The 21,209-nt window shown below is 37.0% G+C and overlaps 3 protein-coding genes across 3 annotated transcripts; 1 reads left to right on the forward strand and 2 right to left on the reverse strand.

Annotated features, from left to right (window-relative positions):
- Nucleotides 1–1,106: 1,106 nt before the first annotated feature.
- Nucleotides 1,107–8,351, reverse strand: si:ch73-335m24.2 (protein eva-1 homolog C). The gene is made up of 8 exons (XM_034136297.1): nucleotides 8,218–8,351; nucleotides 5,681–5,886; nucleotides 5,466–5,589; nucleotides 4,647–4,799; nucleotides 4,056–4,199; nucleotides 3,516–3,587; nucleotides 3,348–3,428; nucleotides 1,107–2,706 (listed from the first exon to the last, which is right to left on the reverse strand). The coding sequence occupies exons 1-8, from the start codon at nucleotides 8,300–8,302 to the stop codon at nucleotides 2,321–2,323; spliced, it is 1,251 nt and encodes a 416-aa protein (XP_033992188.1). The 5' UTR covers nucleotides 8,303–8,351; the 3' UTR covers nucleotides 1,107–2,320.
- Nucleotides 8,352–11,942: 3,591 nt separating this feature from the next.
- clic2 (chloride intracellular channel 2) lies at nucleotides 11,943–17,966 on the forward strand. Its single transcript, XM_034138354.1, has 6 exons — nucleotides 11,943–12,204; nucleotides 13,788–13,897; nucleotides 14,967–15,092; nucleotides 15,197–15,297; nucleotides 16,008–16,189; nucleotides 17,359–17,966. The coding sequence occupies exons 1-6, from the start codon at nucleotides 12,151–12,153 to the stop codon at nucleotides 17,518–17,520; spliced, it is 735 nt and encodes a 244-aa protein (XP_033994245.1). The 5' UTR covers nucleotides 11,943–12,150; the 3' UTR covers nucleotides 17,521–17,966.
- A 49-nt stretch (nucleotides 17,967–18,015) lies between these two features.
- On the reverse strand, nucleotides 18,016–20,130 carry urp1 (urotensin-related peptide 1). Its single transcript, XM_034138355.1, has 5 exons — nucleotides 20,028–20,130; nucleotides 19,553–19,681; nucleotides 19,421–19,461; nucleotides 18,930–19,035; nucleotides 18,016–18,310 (listed from the first exon to the last, which is right to left on the reverse strand). Exons 1-5 carry the CDS (start codon nucleotides 20,128–20,130, stop codon nucleotides 18,279–18,281), a joined length of 411 nt encoding a protein of 136 aa, XP_033994246.1. The 3' UTR covers nucleotides 18,016–18,278.
- Nucleotides 20,131–21,209: the final 1,079 nt, after the last annotated feature.

The raw sequence follows: 21,209 nt of genomic DNA on the forward strand, positions 1-21,209 counted from the left end.
TGCACCCCTTGCTATCTTACATAATAAAAGTGTCACATTCATGAAACTTGCTCCATTCATTGGTACTAGTCCTACAACTATACCCTGAAAAATGCTTGAGGGTGGGAATAATATAAACATATTTGGGGGGGGGGGGTGCATTTTATGACAGGCCTGGTTTATCATCCGAGTCAGAAATAAAACAAATATGGAGTGAGGGCTAGTCCTGCAATTGTCCAACACATTTACATACACACAGTAATTAATAATACATGTTGAATGAAATAAAGAAATAAAGTGACATATTATCCATACTAAAATTGTGTACATTATCACACATAAAATAAACATTCATTTTGAAGATTAGAGTCCAGTGACATGGTAAGCAATCAAAGTCAGTGTGAACAACATGTCATATTCATCTTTAACCCTTGTGTTGTGTTCGAAAGCTGTTACCGTTCATGGTGTTCGCGGGTCAATTTTGACCCATGATTTATCTCCATCTCCAAAACACTCCAAAATAATGACTATCATCCAATATTGTTTTAACTCCATCATAACCTTTAAATTACAACAGGATTGTTTGGTCATTATTTTGGAGTGTTTTGGAGATGGAGATAAATCATGGGTCAAAATTGACCCGCGAACACCATGAACGGTAACAGCTTTCGAACACAACACAAGGGTTAAAGATGAATATGACATGTTGTTCACACTGACTTTGATTGCTTACCATGTCACTGGACTCTAATCTTCAAAATGAATGTTTATTTTATGTGTGATAATGTATACAATTTTAGTATGGATAATATGTCACTTTATTTCTTTATTTCATTCAACATGTATTATTAATTACTGTGTGTATGTAAATGTGTTGGACAATTGCAGGACTAGCCCTCACTCCATATTTGTTTTATTTCTGACTCGGATGATAAACCAGGCCTGTCATAAAATGCACCCCCCCAAAAGATGTTTCTATTAATCCCACCCTCAAGCATTTTTCAGGGTATAGTTGTAGGACTAGTACCAATGAATGGAGCAAGTTTCATGAATGTGACACTTTTATTATGTAAGATAGCAAGGGGTGCATAACTTGGCAAAAATATGCTGACAAAGACTATGTAACATTTGTAAACATATATTTTTATTATTATATGACAAATATGTAAAATTAAACAATACATTTTAAAGCACGTGTATACAGACAGGACGTAACAATAATACAAAAAAAAAAGATTAAAAAAAACAAAAACTGAAAAGGTAGTGACGAATGAATTTCGACACCACTACCATCAAATACGGAGCGACAAGTTTAACCACAAGAATCAAAACTATATGAGCTACCACTAAACAACTCACAGTCTGAAAATTACCATTAATAAAAACCCTGAACGTTTACTTTTCGTTTTAAACATCGTTTTAAGGTGTAAACGTGTCATTTAGAAATGCGCGTTCCCGTGACAAGGGGGGCATTTCATGATGGGGGTGCATAATTTGACACAACACCAGCCACTTCAGTAAAAACTATTTAGCATTTTTGCTCTCCTTCATTCATTTGACAGCTATACTTGAGAGGTGTTACAGTAGATACAAGATGTATGATCAATTTTTAAAATGTGATGCAGTATCAGGCTACTGAGCTAAATGCAGTACATTATACTTAAATTAGCTTATTTTATTTGCCACACCTTACCAGCTACAACATTAAAAAAAACTCCTAATAAAAAAAGAAGGATTCATAATAAATTAAAACATTTAAAAAGTGTCATTTTTCATGATGAATATTTTTTACTTTTCACACCCAAAACATTTTGCTGAAAATATTAAACAATATTTTGAATTCAGGGCTTTAACCTTTTTTATTAGTAGGCATTGTAGTATTTTTAAAGAATGGTTTGTAACTGTTACTCAAAAAAAGCATCTACATTTGTGCAAGGACTTTCTAGGAAACATCACTTAAAATATACCTAATTTCTCACCCTACTAAAACAACTATTACTATTTACAATGTTGATTGTACACTATATACTGGTTTGACATTTTATATGACATCTTAAAACCAAAACAAATATGCAGAAAACTTCCCGAGGCATAATCATTTGTCCCATTTGTTACATTTCATAAAAAAATACCTTCATGAACAAATCTTCTACTGTTAATCTTCATAACCAATTCATGTAACACATTGTATTGAACTCTTTATTGTTAATAGTCACTTTGACAAAAATGACAAAACATGGATAAAGAAGTTACATTATTTTGAAAGTCAATTTCAGTCCAAAACTTTAATGTAATCAGAAGGATTATTTAGCAATAGTTTCAACTGTACATGTGACTTCTCTCAGTTGTTGTAGGTTTTAATCTTATGAATGGCATAAGGGCTGGAGTCTCGATGTGGCCAAATGTCTCCGTTGGGCAGGTCCCTCGTCTGTTCCACCTCACGTTCAACCATCTCGACCGTCAAAGTGGAAGGACTGAGGATTTCTGTCGTGCGGTAGGATTGTGTCAGGCAACGGAAGGACGCCGTGTCTGAGATGTCATCGTCAAAGAGATCCTGCATGAGTTCCTTTCGTTTCCTGCGAGAAGCTTCCAGCTCCTCCTTCAGGTCAGAAACCAGATCTTTAACATCCCTCACCAGTGTGGAGCGTACACCAAACAGGCAGAGCAGGAAAACCAGACCAGCACAGATGCCAACCACAAAGTACAGAGCCACTCGCTCTGGGAAATCTGAGTGAGAATGAGACGTGTGATGATTGTGAATCACACTAAAATCAAAATGTGGCATGAGACACTGAAAATACACAGATATCCATCCTGTTAAACATCCTGGCCATACATATTTACATTGTTTTGTACACTTTTAACCAGTAAGCTTGTGTGCAAATAGAGATATTCAACATTTAAGATTTCAGAGTTGGCTCTGGATAATAAGAGAATAAAAAAAAGCTTATCATGCTTTAAACTGTATACCCTTTCTATGATGACGTAAAAAAAGACTTTTACAGCTTTCATGCATGTGCCGCTTCATTTTAATTTACTGTAATCAACTGAAAGGGAGCATAAGGCTGACTGATGTAAGGATCAACACAAAAATCTACGACATCTTTTAGAAAATAGTAAGCAGTCATCTGAATATTTTTGCACATTCTGTATTACTGCATAGAAAAATTGAGGAGAGCTCCACAATGCAGAGAAGAAGAAAGATATAGGCTTATACACTTCTAATTATTTCCTTTGCTTTGTGTCACTGTGTCAATTTTGTAGGACTAAAACATGCAATCCAACCTTACAGGCCTTTTTAAAGTATGATCTACATGTACATACATGCAACCCTATAGCCTGAGGTCTACAGGCGTCACTGCACATACCCAACATTTTTTCAATGATCTCCAGAGAGTTGGTTACGAGCACATTATGAGGCCTGTAGGTGGGGCCAGTGTACCATCCGCCTGCAGGTGAGAGGGGTCTGGGCTCAGACACCAGTCAAAGTCTGCTGCATGTTACAAAAACCTGTGCATTTGGAGTCTTTCTCTCACCATGTGTGTAGTCTGAGATCATGAAAGGATCAGTTGACCCTCGACTAACATCTTCCAGAAGATACCGGGGCACTAAATAGAAAATTTGACATTTTGAAAGGTGATGCGTACATTTAATAATTTAAACTTTATTTATATTTGAGTTGAGCATCAACGTGTATTTACAATAACATTGAGTGAATTACAAAATAATATTGAAGGAAAACAAAAAAACAACTCATAGCTATACTTAGAGAGAAAATGGGAAACTATTATAAAAAAAGAAGAAGAATCAATTAGAGAATTTAATTTGATAGACAGATTAGGATAATTAAGATGTTATATAATAGACAGTTGTGTTAAAAGCCCTAGAATAGCGCAATAAGAGAAGTCAATTTGATAGATGCATTTCATATTAAAATGCACAATAAAATACAGTTGTATAGAACCATTACGTGTAGGAGTTTGAACGTTTTTGAGGTAACATTTCTGAAATGTCCCTAAGATATAAATGTATTTTAAGGAGGTGCTGTATGCAGTAACATCGGGTTTGTAACATACCACAAGTGAAGGACACCCGCAGGTGTTTCCTGGTGCCGGGGAAACACGGGTCCCCAAATGTTTGGGTGTCGGCCACCAGTGAGCAGCTCGCTCTGCTGTGACACCGGCGTGACACCTTCCTCAGAGCCGTGGAGGACAGACACTCTGAAATAAATAAAGTTTAGTATAATAAATAATGGTTTTATTCTTAGAAATCTGATTATTATTAACATCATTAACTGGTATAAAATCTAAGCTCGTTTGTATGCTAACAAATGAACCTTCTTTGTTTCCTGTTAAGTAAAAGAATAAGAAGAATTTTAAGCAAATTGTGCTTATTGTGTGAATTATTTGGACAACCTGTTTTTATTACTTTGAATATACATTTGTAACAGTAGTAGTTTGTCATACAAATGGTTTCTAAATTTGCCATCTCTACGAATCATCTCTTTTAATGTTTAAGACTATTGTATTTATGTACACATCATCCTTGATATAACTAAACTAAACCAAACTAAAATAATAGGACCCACTAATTACTCCCCACTTATGCCTAGAACTTATATTGGTTCCACTATATCTTCACTAGCAGATAAGAAGCAGGTTTCAGACCCATGTCATTGTGTGATCCAGGTTCCTGAGGACAGTGAGGACTGCCGTGCAGCAGGTGTCCGAACGAGGCTGAGTAGATGGCGAGGACGGTGTCGTTTTTACAAGTCAGCCTCAGACGCTCATTCTCACACACCAGCCTGCTGCGGTGGTGCTCTGAAGAACAGATAACATGTAAACACCATTAAAGAAAGGAGTATTTCCATGCAAATGTAGTAAGTAGACTTGGCATGTCTTAGCCTTTATATATACAGTCTATGGTTTTAGCTCATGAATGACATCTTTTATGTGAAGGCTAGGCTCCCTGTCGCAATATACCGATAAAGATCATAATTCAATTTTATAAAACCGAGATAATAAAATTATGTTAACTATCAAAATATTATAATATAGTGTAGATAATCCAGTACCTCTTAAAGCACAAATCAAATCCTACATTTCCATTTCCAAATACAGGATTTCCATAGACCCCTTTTTTTTTTAGGTATGCTTTGCTTTTGGGTGTCGTAATACGTTTTTCTGCTTAGTAAATTATGTCAGTTTTTACAAACAGGGTAATGCTGCCCGCCATCTACAGTAAATAGTACACTGACTATGGATAAGTAGCCTATACAACCCCACTTCACAACATTCAAACTATCTCTGTAATACGATAAAGCCTAGATTGTTTGCATGATAATCTTGAACATGCCAAACAAACAATTCTGCTATTGCTTCATATATTTTTTTTAGCAACTAAACTGAATGAATTGTTGGCACACTGACACTACTGTTTTAGTCAATGATTCTCCACATTACAAATATAGGACCATGGCAACATACCTGGTCTGCACTTGTAGGAGACTAGAAGGTACTTGCTGGTGAGAGGACAGGGGTCCTGCCCAAACACTGGACTGAAGACAGGGATGTGACAGGACCGCCGATCCTGACACTCTGACAGCACTTTCTGCAAGGACAGGGAAACTTGTTGACTACAGTATACTCTAAATCTCCAGAGCATTTTATTTAAACATAGTCTGATTTCACATTCAGGATACCTCGGTAGCGACTGGGGAAGTGCATTCGTTATCCTCCTCTGCAGTTGTGTTTGTGTTTGCAGAGGGACACAAATGCAGATTAGGAACACGTCGTCCATAGAAAGCCGAGAGGACGGCCACAGACGTCCTGGAGGGACACTTGATGATGAGCGTGTCTCCTTCACAAGCATGAGCTGTGTGGTTCTTCAAGATGTTGTGAAGGTAGACTACAATAAAAGCAGTTGGTTAGCATACAACTCCTGAAAATCTACATTATTTTTGTCCTGACACTGAGGCTATTATCTTGAACACGTGTTTTTTATCTGTCCTGGTCTACCGTGAAAAGCACATCCTGAGCGTTCTACTGATATAGCACTGACAGAGAACATCTTGGCACATATGGCAGTAAAGGAGATTATTGATCAAAATAAGTGGTCATATAATTTATTTTATTTACAAGAGTTTTAGCTCAAAATGTTAGATCTTATTTTCAAGACTCAGTCCTTTGTAAATACAGTGGGACCTGCTTTTTCTCATTGTGAGACATTTTAGATTTTCTTCAAAATATTTTATATTTGTTTCCAATGTTAATCAAAGAAGGACATTGACTCAACCCTTGTATGGTGTTCGGATCTGTGGGACCCGTTTTCATTATTTATCTAAAGAAAAATTATATCAATTATTTTTTCAAACTCACACTCAATGGCCTTGGCTCATTTTCTGTGAAGAACATAAATCAGAACACATTTTCAATGACCACCCACTGTACACCCCCCTACACATTTATATTACATACAGGATGTTCGGGTATGAAGGAGATGTCTGGTCACCAAGGTGTGTGTGTGTGTGCGTGCGTGCGTGCGTGCGTGCGTGCGTGCGTGCGTGCGTGCGTGCGTGCGTGCGTGCGTGCGTGCGTGCGTGCGTGCGTGCGTGCGTGCGTGCGTGCGTGCGTGTGAGACTTTTGTGTTTCTGCCCCTGCCATTCCCGCACCAGGTTGCAACATTGTTGATAAATGCAAGCACCGACACCTGTCTGCTCTCACATTCCTGCATTATGTCTTGCGGGAACCAATCTTAATTGTGTTCCCACTCTATCCCATCTGCAAGTTTGGGGCGGGACACAATAAATAAAGCTTCGCCAGTTTGGGTCCTTATCACAACTGATCAAGATGGCCAAAAGATTCTCTGCTCAGAGGGCCTTGCAGATGATTTTGGAAGAGAGAGAACCATTTGATGATGATGTAGAGGAAGAGGAAGAGGTTTCAGAATGTGAGGATCACATTTCTGAGAATTCTGAGTCTGACAGTGACTTTGAAGAAGAGGATGAGAGCATCAGCTAGTTACTAAAGAAAAGACGAGCCACAGGACCAGCCGGTCAGCGGTCAAAAAAACAAGTGGCACTTTAATTCATTAATGTGATCTAACAAATGTAAAAGGGCAAATATTAACCATGCTGTTTATATTGCTTGTAATTGGGATGAAGTAAACATCTGTTGAGTATTTTAACATAAAATAGTTTGATTGTGTTGAATTGAAACCCAAAAAGGCAGCGGGTCCACCAGACCCACGAACACTGGCTGAATAACAAAAATATGAACACCACACAAGGGTTAATTTCTGCTAAAGAGGACATCTTTGTAATATATTTCTTATACCCAATTACTTAAAATATGGAAGAAAATCTGTTAAACTTACTTATTAAACGACAGTTTCAGATTTGCTTTTCATTAAGAAGGCATATGGTTTCCCTTCCCCAAAAATAAAGTACATTGTGACCTATAAGATGCTTTTTTTAGCTCGGCCCTGCTTCACTGGGTGTAACTCTGGATAATATTTTGACTACATGACCACACAGACAAACATAGAAGACAACAGAGCATAGACTCTAAAGTCTCCCCACCCGTGTGTGTGTGTGTGTGTGTGTGTGTGTGTGTGTGTGTGTGTGTGTGTGTGTGTGTGTGTGTGTGTGTGTGTGTGTGTGTGTGTGTGTGTGTGTGTGTGTGTGTGTGTGTGTGTGTGTGTGTGTGTGTGTGTGTGTGTGTGTGTGTGCTTCCTGTAATTGGCCCACTGTGTTGTGTACGTGTGAGTGTGTGTGTGTGGGAAAAAGAAAGGCAGTACCAGGCACTCACTCACAATGAACTATTATTAAGCCCCTTAGAGCCTGCAGCCGCACACAAAATGGAAATCTATGATGAGGTCAGATAGAGAGATACACTGCAGTGCTAACAATATATTTGTTTGTAGAGATACCTTTGACATTGTCTGAATATATCAATGTTACCATAATGCCATCCATCATAATAGCCAGGCTGCAGTTTGTCTAATGCTTTAAAGGGATATATTATTTGAAGGTCTAAGTTCAGCACCCTCACTCTGGTCTTTAACCATGAGTTGCAGCAGCTGTTTAGAAAGCAGGATATGCAGAAAAAATTAAAGGATGCTTAATATCTCTCAGAAACTTCCTTTTCAGTTACAGTTAATGGCTGAAAAACAACTGTTCAGCATTTTAACCTACTCAAAAAAGAATAATACTTTTGACATTGAAAACAAAACACTTACGAGTGAAATCGGGAGCTGAATGAGCGGTGTGAATCTTCAGGGCCAAGAGAAGAGATAAGAAGCAGTAAATCCATGGCACTTTCATTGTGTATATCCTGCAGGAGAGACCTCTCCTCTCCTCGTTTTGTTTGAGTTGTCGTGCTATTGACTGTCCGGGAGACGGCGGTCAGTAGGTCAATGATGCCATTGTGTTTCCAAGAAGCAGCCACCCCCTTCCAGCAATAAAAAAATATCTGCAGTGCAGTTAGTTGATATCTAAGCTCCATGTTTAGGGGGATGCATTTACATTTAATCTGTAGTCTTTTGATTTAAAGCTCTGCTGCATGTTCAAACGAGAATAATATTGCAGAAGAAAATCAAACATCCTTCACTTTATACGAGATTAAAATGCTGCAAAAAAGCCTATGGTGTGACTTTTTTTGGTTGGTTGTTTTGGGTTGTGGAACTAAGTTAGTTCATAGTTTAACCTTTTGGGAGATTTTGCCCTAATTTAATTATCGATTTTATTTTTGTATTTGCAGTATTACAGACTGTTCGATGAGAGCATTAATGCCTTTTTCATGTCTGTGTATTAAGTATTAAGTTCAGGAGCTTCAGCAAGAATGCAATTAGCTTAGCTTCATTTAGCTTGGCTTAGCTTAGCAGCAGGTGGGAGCAGTTGACCTTCCTCTGTGCTCATACAAGCACACCTGACAACCTCGCTGTAGCGACAAGACTCCAGTAAGTCACTGCGGTTTGCTGTTGTTTGCTAACATTTACTTAAGACATTTTAGATTTCTGTTATTATTCTGTACGAGCCAACAACCTGTTAAGTTGCTGTCCAGCTGTCTCCCCCTGCTGCTAGTCTTTATGCTAAGCTATTCTATTAACCTTCAAGCTCCATCTTTATACTTGACTCACCAACAAAATAATGGTATTCATATTTTTGTCCTAATCTCTTCTAAAAAATAAACAATAAGTGTATTTTCTAAAATGTTAAACTAAATTAATACCTGATGAATGCTATTTCCAAAAGAGACCATCTTCCCCCGAAAACGAAACTCATTGTAACGTGTGTGTGTGTGTGTGTGTGTGTGTGTGTGTGTGTGTGTGTGTGTGTGTGTGTGTGTGTGTGGGTGTGTGGGTGTGTGTGTGTGTGTGTGTGTGTGTGTGTGTGTGTGTGTGTGTGTGTGTGTGTGTGTGTGTGTGTGTGTGTGTGTGTGTGTGTGTGTGTGTGTGTGTGTGTGTGTGTAATATAAAAATCAAGACTCATTCTCTTGGACTGGGTTCTGTTTAAGGAGATAAGGCACTTTGTTTCCAGGAGGTCACTTCCAGCTGTGTGTGTGTCCAGCGGAGATTTCTGCATCTCTCGGGGCTTTCCTGTCTTTCTGTCTGTGGAAGAGGAAGTTAAAGGTCATTGACAAGTTTTTTCCACAAGTACTCAGGATATCTCTCCTGTTGAATGTCCTCACAGTTTACTTTAAAAGCTGTGATTAACTTTAGTTTGGTCTCTTACCAAACTCTGTGTGTGACAGTTGTTGTCATACCAACCAAACACTGACGCATAATTCATGAGAACTGTGACATTATCAGCTACTGCAGCCACTTGTGATGGTGAATCAAAGTTAATATATGAATGGCCCTCTAGTCATTTATCACACAGGCTCCAAAAAACACTCCCTCCATAGCAGAGTTATAATGGAGGGTGAGAAGGACACACTTTTTAATAATGTGCCTATGTTAGATTGACACTCCCACCTCATACTCCAGTAAATTCCTTTCACCTCCCATAGGAAGTGTCAATAGAGTGACTAATTATTCCCTAAAGCGGTCTACTTGGGAGAGGGGTGGTACCAGCGTGTGGAGGAGAGATTATCTGCAGACATTTGGACAATCCCAGGCCATAACCTCTCTGACTTTGCAGATATTTAATAAAGAAGAGGAGGATACTATATTTTTTCAACAACTTTCTCTCCCTCTTTTACATTTCCTGTGATCATTGAGTGTTATTCATCACATTTCCAGGATTTGTTTGGAATATCAATGTTTTTAATGGCACTCAGCCACCTAACAAAAATCGCACAGAGCGTTAGTCAGATCTGTCTTTCTTAAATTCCTAGAGATGCGTTGCATAACTCTGCCCATGATGTGTTATTTCTTTGGGGAAGTCTGAACCACAGCTTGGGGATTTCACCAAAAACAATACTTTCCTCTTTACTGTAAATGATAGTATTACAAGAAACGGAGATACTGAACTAAGCCCTCACTTCCAAACACATGGGCTATGAGTTCAAGATAAGAGTACATATTTTAATGTAATTACTAATCATACCACTTTGAATATTAAATATTAAATGAAACAGAAGTAATATTTTGAATACTTTCTTGACACTTCAACGCATGCAAAACAAATCAAAGTAAAATGTGCCTGTTGCGTTACTGCAAATACCTCTGAAATATCCCCTTTTTGTTTAAAAAGAATAGTGACAAATCCAACGTGATCTTTTCCCTGAGTAGAATAAAGTAGAAAACAATTAGCAAAATATATACCATGCGGTGGGCGATTACAAGTCCTTCAGTATAAGTCAAAATATTTGCGTATATTCAGGAAATGTGCTTTAAGAACAACTAATTAAACTAATTTTAATGCTGAACTACTTATCTCAATGTCATGTTATTATTCCATACAGTAAATACAGTATTATAATTACCACAGTAAGCTGATGGCAAGATTAGCTGTTCTTAATGAATGACAAAACATTTTTTAAATGTATTTAAAGGAACTTCTTACAATAGATTTTAGCTGTTTGGAATTGAATACAAATGACAACATTTCTGAATAAAATGTATTGGAGTTAGTGTGTCAAAAATATACAATATTGGCAAAAAGTACTTAGAGAACTCTAAGTCATACTTGATAACTTGCGTACATTTCCATAAGGAGAAATCTGAAGATGGGTTAAAGTGAAATCTAGGTTAGGCTATGAATGATATATATAAACCAAACCCTTTGTAAAACCCAGAAAATAGATAGGAATGAAACTGGAAATGTATACGGTAACTGATGGGAAGATTTCTGTGTTAGAAAATCAATCTACTTGTACTTATATAATGTTAGATATCTCATATTACTAGTTGATGAAGGCAAGGCAAGGCAAGGCATGTTTATTTATATAGCACCTTTCAACACAAGGCAATTCAAAGTGCTTTACAAAAATGGAAGACATTAAGAAAATGGCATTTAAAATCAGTCATTAAAAAGAAAAGATAATAAAATAAACATTAAAAGAAAAAATACATGGATAAAAGTTACAGTGCAGTTTAAGATGTGAATAGTTCAATTAAAAGCAGCGGCAAAAAGAAAAGTCTTCAGCCTGGATTTAAAAGTAGTAAGAGTTGCAGCGGACCTGCAGGTTTCTGGGAGATGACTTACATTAAAACCATTATTTTTACTTTCTGAAATATTATTTCATATTTAAAATGCTAATGTTGAATTTGGGATCAGCCTTCCTCCTAATCTAATATTCCCTTCATACCTAACAGTGTTGGAATGTGAGTGATCCATAATGAATCCTCTGAATTTGTGTGTTTTGACTCACACGCTGTTATCAGTTCCTGTGTATTGCAATAAGCAGAGGAAACTATTTTAGGCTCATAGATGTTGCTTTGGGTATATAAGAGGGAGTACCCCGCCCATCTCTCTGGATCCTCCCTCTCCCCTCACTAGTGAAGTATGTTCAGAGCGATAGCCTCCTCCTGAGACAAAACAAACTGAGCCAGGAGGTGTTACACTTTCTCCACAGAGACCATTTAAACCAGAGCAGCACCTATTCACTGCTATCAGACTTCTCTCCATACAGCGCTGTGGGTGCAAAAAGACTTAAGGAGAAGCTTTGACTGGAACAAGGAATACAACAACAACAAAAAGTTGTATTAAATTAGTTTTGGGACAACATGGCACTTCGACAGAACTCTGAAATGGAGCCAAGCATCGAGTTGTTTATTAAGGTCAGTCATTTTCAATTTCAATAATAACTTAAAAGGAGAAGTTGGCTGGAACATGTGAGGGAAAGTCAATTACACCTGAATTCACTGTCAAAAGAGCCTCTTGTGTCGACAAACATTAACCAGTTTTTCTATTGCTTGTTATTACCTGTTTAATGTAACTGCCTCATATCCTCCCTTTTAGAGGAACATATATATTTATGTATTTGATTTAACCTTCGATTCAACCGGGAGGTCCCAATGAGATTAAAAATATATTTTCATAGAAGAAAGAAAACACAAAATTCTCGAACTCATATTGCAGAAATCAATTCTGTTTTGACAGTTTTACTAAAACAACTTTGACATCTTAAGGAATCGTATTCTTTCATTTTGGATTAAAAAATATTTCTCAATTGAGTATTTCCTTGCAGGGAAGCAGAAAACACAAATGCCCTGTTTTAAAATTTCACTTCAGGAATTAAGGCAAACAAAGGATTTTCTGATCACTTATCAGTATTGTATAAGAGGCCAGAGATCTGCACCATGTTGTATGATCAATCAGAGGACAACTCTCATTTTGATGGGTGCCATTTAAAGATACTGTGTGCTGCAGATGCTACAAGTGTTTCTTTCCCTGTTGAGTGTCACAGCGCTTATATTTTATCAGTGAACTCTGACCACAGACAGACAGCCGACCTTATCATTGCACAGCCAGACGGAGCTGAGAGCGAACAGGAGGACTGGTACACCCGCTTTACTTACACATATTTTCAGTTGTAAACCTCTATATCAAGAAAAATTATCAAAAACAAAAAAATATCTTCCTTGATGTTAATAGCCAGACAATAACAACACGTGGAATTTTTCATTCTATTGGTACACAAACCTGTTTTTGTTAAAGGCATCTGTGCAGAGACAGATATAAAACAAGGTCAAGTGAGACTAAAAACAATTGAAGAAAGTACAATATGCTGTAGTAGACGGTACATCATGTCTCTTATGGGTAAGGGTTGAAAAATTCAACAGTTAACATTTAGGCTTTCTGCTGAGAGTGACATCAGTCTTAGGTTTTCACGCGCAAGGAATTTGCATTGGTGCAAATACAGGAAACAAAAGCCAAGAAAAAACGCTATATCACATTTGTTTAGTCTGTACCAAAAAGTAGGAGGATTATAAACACACACAAGAAATAGTAGAGCTCATAAACCTTATTTATACTCTTCAGGCTAGCTGTTTCTTTTTCCTTTGCTATGCCAACAAGCTACTGACTGTACTCATGTTTACCGAACAGGCTGAGAAAGTGGTATCAAACTTCCCATCCAACTTCAGGAAAGAAAGCATATCATTTTTCAAAATGTCAAACTTTTCCTTTGACATCAAGAGGGAGCAGAGCTAATAGTTGTTTTCCGCCACAACACAATGCCTGCTTTTCCCTCAATGGAGGAAACCGCCTGGACACGCCTTTCTTTCACTTTTAGATGTGTTTAATAGCGGATCAGAGGAGAAAATATATTGTGATTTGCTATAACACTTCACTGGCTATAACAGGACATTTATGGCTCATGTAGTCGTATACTTAACATTTACTTGTTTGTGTTTTTCAGGCTGGGCATGATGGGGAGAACGTGGGGAACTGCCCCTTCTGTCAGAGGCTCTTCATGGAGCTGTGGCTGAAAGGAGTGAAGTTTACAGTGACCACTGTTGACATGAGGAAGTAAGCCCCCCTCCGTCAGAAACACTTCCTGAGCATCTGGTCTTGGGGACTTTTACACAGGACTCTTTTAAGAAGCAAATGAGAGAGAGAACTCAAGAGTAATGCAAATAATTTCTCACTTATCAATAGGTGTGTTTCTCCCTCTGTCTCACAGAGGTCAGAGGGAGGAGCCGTAAAGCTCCATGTACAAAGAGCTCTGTGTCGCTGTCAAACAAACACCTTCTTTAATTGAGGCTTTATTGTGTGAATTTCTCAGCGTCATTACTGGTGAGCAAATAAGATCAGGAAACTTTGAAAGGAAGCTGATAATTGAATGATTCATAACACACACACATACACATACACACACTTTTACACAGCCGACCACTCCCAGCACAGTGTGTTTTTATAACTAAACACACAGCCAATGTTAAAAACATTAATCTACTGAAGCACATTTGGTTCTGACAGCCTCGATAACACCACGCTCTCAGTTTTGACTTGCTTGATAACAGTAAGATTAAATACATTTACTGAATACATCTATAAGAAAGACATCTCCCTGCCCTACTTCTTCTTCATTTTTCAAATACCTTTTCCCTTATAGAGGTTTAAGCTGATTGCAGATGACAAAGAAAATCTGCAATATAAATGTCAAACTTAAGGGGGTAAAACGGGCCTTATCTAAAACACATCGTCCATATCTCTTATTTTATTCCTGATATCTTCAACTTGTGCAAATTATACCTTTTGCTACAGCATGTATTCATGACAGGACCCACGTATTTTACTTTCCTTTTGTCTGTATCTCAAAACAAAAGAGAAACCAAAGACAAGCAACCACAAAAGCAGAGCAGATACTGTACCACTTGTAATGCATTTTTTCTACTCTGTTGCAGAACCTTTCAATATTCCGCTTTTCTGTATTTTTCTGAAAAATGTATTCCTCTTTCTGCCGTTCTCTTTCATCCTACTTTTCAAATGTAACCAATATTGCATAATTCTTTCAAAATTACATTTGAGATAAATAATTCCCATTCGACTCCTTACTATATGATGCTTATTCCACATTTCTGCGTCCTCTCTGCAGGAAGCCCGCTGAGCTCAAAGACTTGGCCCCCGGCACCAACCCTCCTTTCCTCCTCTACAACGGCACCCTCAAAACAGACTTCATCAAAATCGAGGAGTTTCTTGAACTAACAGTGGCACCTCCCAGGTATTGTTGCCGCTTAATCACTAAACAAATATTAATCAGGTGTGATTGTGACAATGGCGTATTCTCATCAAACACGTTCACTCCCTTTCTCGCCTCCCCCGCAGGTATCCTCATCTCAGCCCACTAAACAGAGAGTCTTTTGATGTGGGCGCTGATATTTTTGCAAAGTTCTCTGCTTTCATCAAGAACAGTCCTAATAACACCTGTAAGTCGGACATTCATTAATTTAAATTTAAATAATATTTGTACATATCCTCAGATAAGCCTAGTAGAATCCATAACCTTTTTTAAAACCCATTATTAGAGACTTGCTTTTATTGTGATGTTGTTATTTATTGATTTTATTTGTATTTATTTTAGGAAAAGAGATCAAATATATGTTTAATATGTTATCACTAATAACTAATGGGGTTTTAATTCTATCTACAAAACATGTGATAAGCCTCTAAAATATGGTAATATTCCATAATAGACTTAAACAGCCAACAGTGTATTAAATAGTAATTATTAGCATCAACCAATTACTTAACTACTTGGTCCTTATGTTGTTACACATGTATATTATTATATTATTGGAATTGTATTTGTGATACTTTGATATGTGGGCAGTCTGGTTGTTTGAGATAAAGCTGTTATATTTGTTTAGTTAATTTAACCTCTTGAAATCTATTGAATTTTATAAACCTATAGATTTTGTATGGCCATTTATAACGTAAAAAGTAACTAGAAAAGATCAATAAAAGTCAGATAGAAGTCAAAAGTACAATATTTTCCCTCTGAAATGTAATGGAGTCGATGAATAACGTGCCATAAAATGGAAGCACTCGTGCACTTTACTTGAGTAATTGTATTTGCAGTTACATTACACCACATACCATTACAGAAAACATCATCTCTGTGTTTCTGACCCTCCAGTCTACGAGAAAAACCTGCTGCGGGAGTTCAAGCGTCTGGACAACTACCTGAACTCCCCGCTGCCCGAGGAGATCGACCACAACTCCAGAGAGTCCGTCACCGTCTCCAAGAGGAAGTTTCTGGACGGGGATCGCCTCACCTTAGCCGACTGCAACCTGCTGCCCAAACTGCACGTCATCAGGGTGAGACTTCGCATCTAATGGGTTTTCATTCTAGGGTCATCTCTAGTAACTATAGTTTAGTCTAAAGGCAGTGGTGCAAAGTATATAAGTACATGTGTGCTTTCTCCACTTCAGAGGTCTCATATAAAGACATTTTCAATGAGTAATCTTTGAAGTTATTCAATTTACTCACAGTGGAAAAGCTGTGTCTGACGTTTGAGTCTTTATGAAAATAAAGTAGTTTCCAAAAAAATAAAATAGGCCTTCTTAAGAGTCAAGTTAAACGTTTGGCGTTAAACGTTGAGGCAAATTGTCTACATCTGTGCCTCTTCATTGGTTGGGGGGTGTCTTGAGAATTGTAGTTCTGAATCCTATATTGACTCAAAGAGGTCGCTGCTAGGTGGAATCATTATTTGACTACACTAGACAAAACTCGCTCTATGAAAACGTGTACTCACTGCTACAATTCTGAGGAACTGACTTGATACTTGACAGAGGTTGTATATTGTACTTTTTACTATACAATTAATTTATCTATGCATGTTCATTTGTATTATAAGATTTTACATTAAGAAAAAAAGGTATGTTAAGGTTGTATAAAAGTATGCATTATTAGAGATCAAATCAATATTTTACCACCGGGCTTGTGACTCCTTACAAAACAATGTGTGTGGTTGTGGCCCCCTTGTCACCATTTATGATGTTAATTAGTTTCACAAAAGAGACATTTCCCATCCAAACTGTCTGCAAACCAAAGAGGTTAAACGATCGAACATTTCACAGGAAAAGCTAAACCAATAATACCAATGTGTGTATCAGAGCTGTTTTATTTTCTTCTTTCCTCTCTGATCAATCATCTCACAACCATTCAGATATATTCATATTTTTCCATTAATGTGTCATTATGTCCCTGAATTCATGTTAAATCAATGCCAAGTACTTTTGCTGCATTTATTTTATTAAAGGTACTCCACTGTGATAAAGAGAAATATTATCTATATTTTAAATCCACTACATTATTATGAAAGTTATAGTTACTTAATGACCATAAAAATGATGCATTGTACTATATTAAAGTATACTAAACTGTTTAACATGGTCATTTTACATGAAAATCATCTGAGTACTTTCTGATATTTATGAACATAGTATTCTTTTATAATTAAGATTTTCCTTTCTTTGTATTTCAGGTTGCTTCCAAGAAGTACTGCGACTTTGACATCCCCGCAGAGTTCACAGGCGTGTGGAGATACCTTCGAAACGCCAGCGAGAGAGAAGAGTTCAAACAGACATGTCCAGCCGACATTGAAATCGAGAAGGCTTACTTCAGCGTGGCCAACAAGAGGAAATAAAACCTTGGATTCTCTGTAATTAAGTGTTCACTCAGTGTAACTGTGTTGTGATCTGTAGAGGGCGCTACAACCTACTAATCTGTGGCCACAAAACAGACACTATTCCTCCTTAAACCTGTATTTTTTTTCCAGTAAGACTCTAGGACACGCTGAAGTAAAACGTTTTATTGGTTGTATGTATCCACATCCATAGTCACTCAGACAGATCTTCAAGCCATATTGAAAAGGCCAAATGTACAATTATTGTTATTGTGTATAGTGTAAATAGATATTTTCAACACTTTTTTGATCAATCACCCTCTTTAAAACATATATGATTGTGTTAGTGTGAGCAGCAGCTGCAGAAACCTCCACGTACAGTTATTTTAATGCAAACCATGAAATACACTTCTGTATCTGATTATCGCTGTCACACTAATAATAAATATCAAAATGATTTGTCATAATCTTGTTTTTTTTTTGTGCTGACTACTAATACTATAATGCTCTTTTCTTTAGGTACTATAGATAAAAGAAACATCTTTACTTTGAAATATCACAACCAAAACAGGTTTCAATAATGGCATTTCTGATATTCAAGTTTATTTTCAGCCACAAAAACAAAGACAATTTTACAACTTCAAAAATATAACTTTTGATCGTTCGGTGTAGATGGTGAATTAACTGGTTGGTAGGGGAAAAAAATGACGATGGAGAGGAAAGGCGTGGCCGACCAGGCCGTGAAGAAATCACAGCAAACGTCCTGCAGCGGCCGGGCTTTAGTTGGTGACACAGTATTTCCAGAAACATGCTGTCAGGGGGTCAGAGAGGGTCCGACACAGAGCAGAAGTCACATGTGAGATTAACCTAACTCTAAATTGCCAACACTGTGAAAATGTTCATTTTTCATCATCACAAAACCACATTATGCACTGAACAACACAATCCCTTAATGCATGACAAGCATGAGTAAAACAGTTAAATAAAGATAAGTAAATAGACTAAAATATAATAAATAAACTACTTTAAATCATTACCACTGTTCATCGTCCAGTTATTACATTACATTTTATTTTAAATATTAACCAAATACTTTTGTCATCATCATTTGTTTAAATTGATATTATATTCTACTTTACTATATACTATATTCTACTTATATACTATACGTTGTTTCCTTTTCTGAATCTAAGGGTCTAAGGAAATAGATGTTTAAGAAAAAGTATAAATCAAATCTTGTCTATGCTGTGGTTCCCTTGCCTTGCCTTGTTGCTGCTTTTTGGGTTTCATTGTATGTAAACATTGATTTTAGAAAAGCCCAATACAAATAAAAGTTATAATGGTTATACATGCTATAAGCCTTTGTCAAAGACTGCAAATAAAGGGCAGGCGTGTTGAATGATTGATGGAAGATAATAAGAGTCACTCACTTCTTTTGTTTGTTTTTGGCAAGTTCTGCTCTGATCTGAGAAAACCCTGAGAGCGAAGCTTGTCGGCCGCCGCCAGCTTCAAGACGGCTTCTCTGAGATCCTCCACCTAAAAACAACACAGAAAACATGAAGAAAGCACACGCAGATAACATGATGAACTCTGATCTAAAGCCAGAGCTGTAACTGTAACTACGTGATCACATTTACCTCCTTATTTTAACCTGTTCACAGTTATTCATATATTTATTTGAAGGATTACTCTTAAAAAAAAATGCGGTTTAGTTCCTGCATAAATTCGTTCAATCTCAGATTCTGAAATACTTTCTCTTTATAGATTTATAAAAATAATCAGAATTTATTTTCAGCCCCATAAAACAGCCTTCAGATTGAATTCATCTTGTTGCCTCGCAGTAACTACTTTTTCTTCTGCGCAATTTCACTTCTTTGAATTGCTATAAAGATATACAATGCTTTGTTATTATCAGCCTTACCATGTTTGCAAACTTGTCTTGTTGTATTGAATCTTTAGCACCTTCAAAACATAAAAATAGAAGTGCAATCATTATCTTATATTATAACCATTTTGTGACCATTTATCTGCAAGATATTTGTGTTATTTGTACCTTTATTCCAAGACTCCCTTCCTCCATTGTGCTGCATCAGTAGAGGATACAGATTATTCACCTCTCTCTGCTCCCCCTCAGCCGTGTCGGGTCCATCATCCACCTCTGACACTAATTTCTGAATGAAATCTGTTGAAATTTAAAAAGAAAATGTGCTTTTACTTCAGCCTGTCATTATGAGATTAATATCCCTGCAGTGAGTTGAACAGAATAACTTGTCAAATGTATTTTTGGATCATTTTTCAAAAGCCATATCTTAAAGAGCATGTAAGAATACAAATATTTGAGTAAAGATAAGATAATAACCTCAAAGGAAAATTAGGAATAATATGAACAGAGTTTGCTTGAGATTAGATCAAATGTGTATCATCATTCAGATACATTTCTCACATAAATGCAGACGTGCAAAGTAGTCAAATTGCCCTTAAGAGTGCAGCATTTTAAAATAAATGCAATAATATCAGAAGAGTCTTACCTGCCTGTGGCTCCAGGTCGATGTCGGGGTAGAGAGGTAGAGCATGTGTCCGTCTTGCAGAACAAATCACAGCCAAGAGGTAAAACACAGCGACAGAAATCATGGTGCCTCTATCTCTAGATGGTCAGATCTGGATTATAACTCTGCTCGGTAGAGAACTTCACTTATATATCCTCAGTGGCCATCCATCACAACCTGATCGATACATTATCATCACACCCAGTGTCCTTCTTAATGGTTTTGACGCGATGGATCAGGCGTCACAGACACAATTTAGGGGCCCCTGTCAATTGAGCCGGGGACTATCTGTGCTTGTACAGAGAGGCCTAACAAATGTTTACTCTGCAGCAGTAATCAGCGGCTGTCCAGAGCTCTGATGCTTTATGTCGGACATGTTTCTGTGTGATGGGCTGCTCAAACGTGTCATCGCTCATGTCTCAGGTACACAGCTGCTGGAAAGATGTCACTGTTGGTTTCTATGTCACTTTGGGTTGAATGACTGACATTTCTGTTAATTATGACTGTGTGATGAATCAAACACGTCACAGTGTGGTAAATACTTTGCAAATGTTGAGTTGAAACAGCTTCTTTCTTGTGCCAAGCTTTAATGGTTTCCCGTCTCCTCAATATTTTATTTCTCTAAAGATTTCTATTTTTATTCTTACTGTTTCGAAATAAGCATATTTAAGTTTTCTGAAGGCTTCTTACCCTGCTGCTTTCGGTGTGTAAGTCGCATTTCGCACATTGGCCCAACTACATCAAAATGATGGCAAAAAGTAAAATCTGTGTGAAAAATAAGATTAAAATGTTTATTTGTCAACTGCTCCACTGATCTTTTTCCTTTTACTGTTCTGACTTTTTTACCCATTATTTTTGTTATGCTTTATATTTTCTTTCAGAAAGGATTTTGTTTTTATTTTGTTCACTGTTATCATCTTCTGTCTTTATTGTAAACTGTTATTGTCTATTTGATTAAATGTGTTAAATGTCTTGTTTTCTCTTCTCTACAATGCTCTTTACAAAGATGGCTTTTTTGTTCTCTATATAATTAAAAAACTGTGCCTACAAAGACTTACAAGACAAATTAGGATTTTATAGAAATAATAATAATAATAATAATTCATTTATTTTATATAGGCGCCTTTCAAGGCTCTCAAGGTCGCCGTACAAATACATAAAAAA

The sequence above is a fragment of the Trematomus bernacchii genome, unplaced genomic scaffold (genome assembly GCF_902827165.1).
Source record: "Trematomus bernacchii unplaced genomic scaffold, fTreBer1.1, whole genome shotgun sequence".
Taxonomy (NCBI): domain Eukaryota; kingdom Metazoa; phylum Chordata; class Actinopteri; order Perciformes; family Nototheniidae; genus Trematomus; species Trematomus bernacchii.

Excerpts from the sequence above, each read along its gene's own strand:
- si:ch73-335m24.2 (XM_034136297.1), bottom strand. The coding sequence starts at position 8,302 with ATGAAAGTGCCATGGATTTACTGCTTCTTATCTCTTCTCTTGGCCCTG. Across the intron at positions 5,887-8,217 it reads TTCAGCTCCCGATTTCACTC|TCTACCTTCACAACATCTTG; the intron begins GTAAGTGTTTTG and ends CTTTTATTGTAG. Across the intron at positions 3,588-4,055 it reads GCGGGTGTCCTTCACTTGTG|TGCCCCGGTATCTTCTGGAA; the intron begins GTATGTTACAAA and ends TTTTCTATTTAG.
- urp1 (XM_034138355.1), bottom strand. The coding sequence starts at position 20,130 with ATGATTTCTGTCGCTGTGTTTTACCTCTTGGCTGTGATTTGTTCTGCA. Across the intron at positions 19,036-19,420 it reads AAGACAAGTTTGCAAACATG|GTGGAGGATCTCAGAGAAGC; the intron begins GTAAGGCTGATA and ends TGTTGTTTTTAG. Across the intron at positions 18,311-18,929 it reads GCCAAAAACAAACAAAAGAA|CATGTTTCTGGAAATACTGT; the intron begins GTGAGTGACTCT and ends ACCCCCTGACAG.
- clic2 (XM_034138354.1), top strand. The coding sequence starts at position 12,151 with ATGGCACTTCGACAGAACTCTGAAATGGAGCCAAGCATCGAGTTGTTT. Across the intron at positions 12,205-13,787 it reads GCATCGAGTTGTTTATTAAG|GCTGGGCATGATGGGGAGAA; the intron begins GTCAGTCATTTT and ends TGTGTTTTTCAG. Across the intron at positions 15,093-15,196 it reads CTAACAGTGGCACCTCCCAG|GTATCCTCATCTCAGCCCAC; the intron begins GTATTGTTGCCG and ends CCTCCCCCGCAG.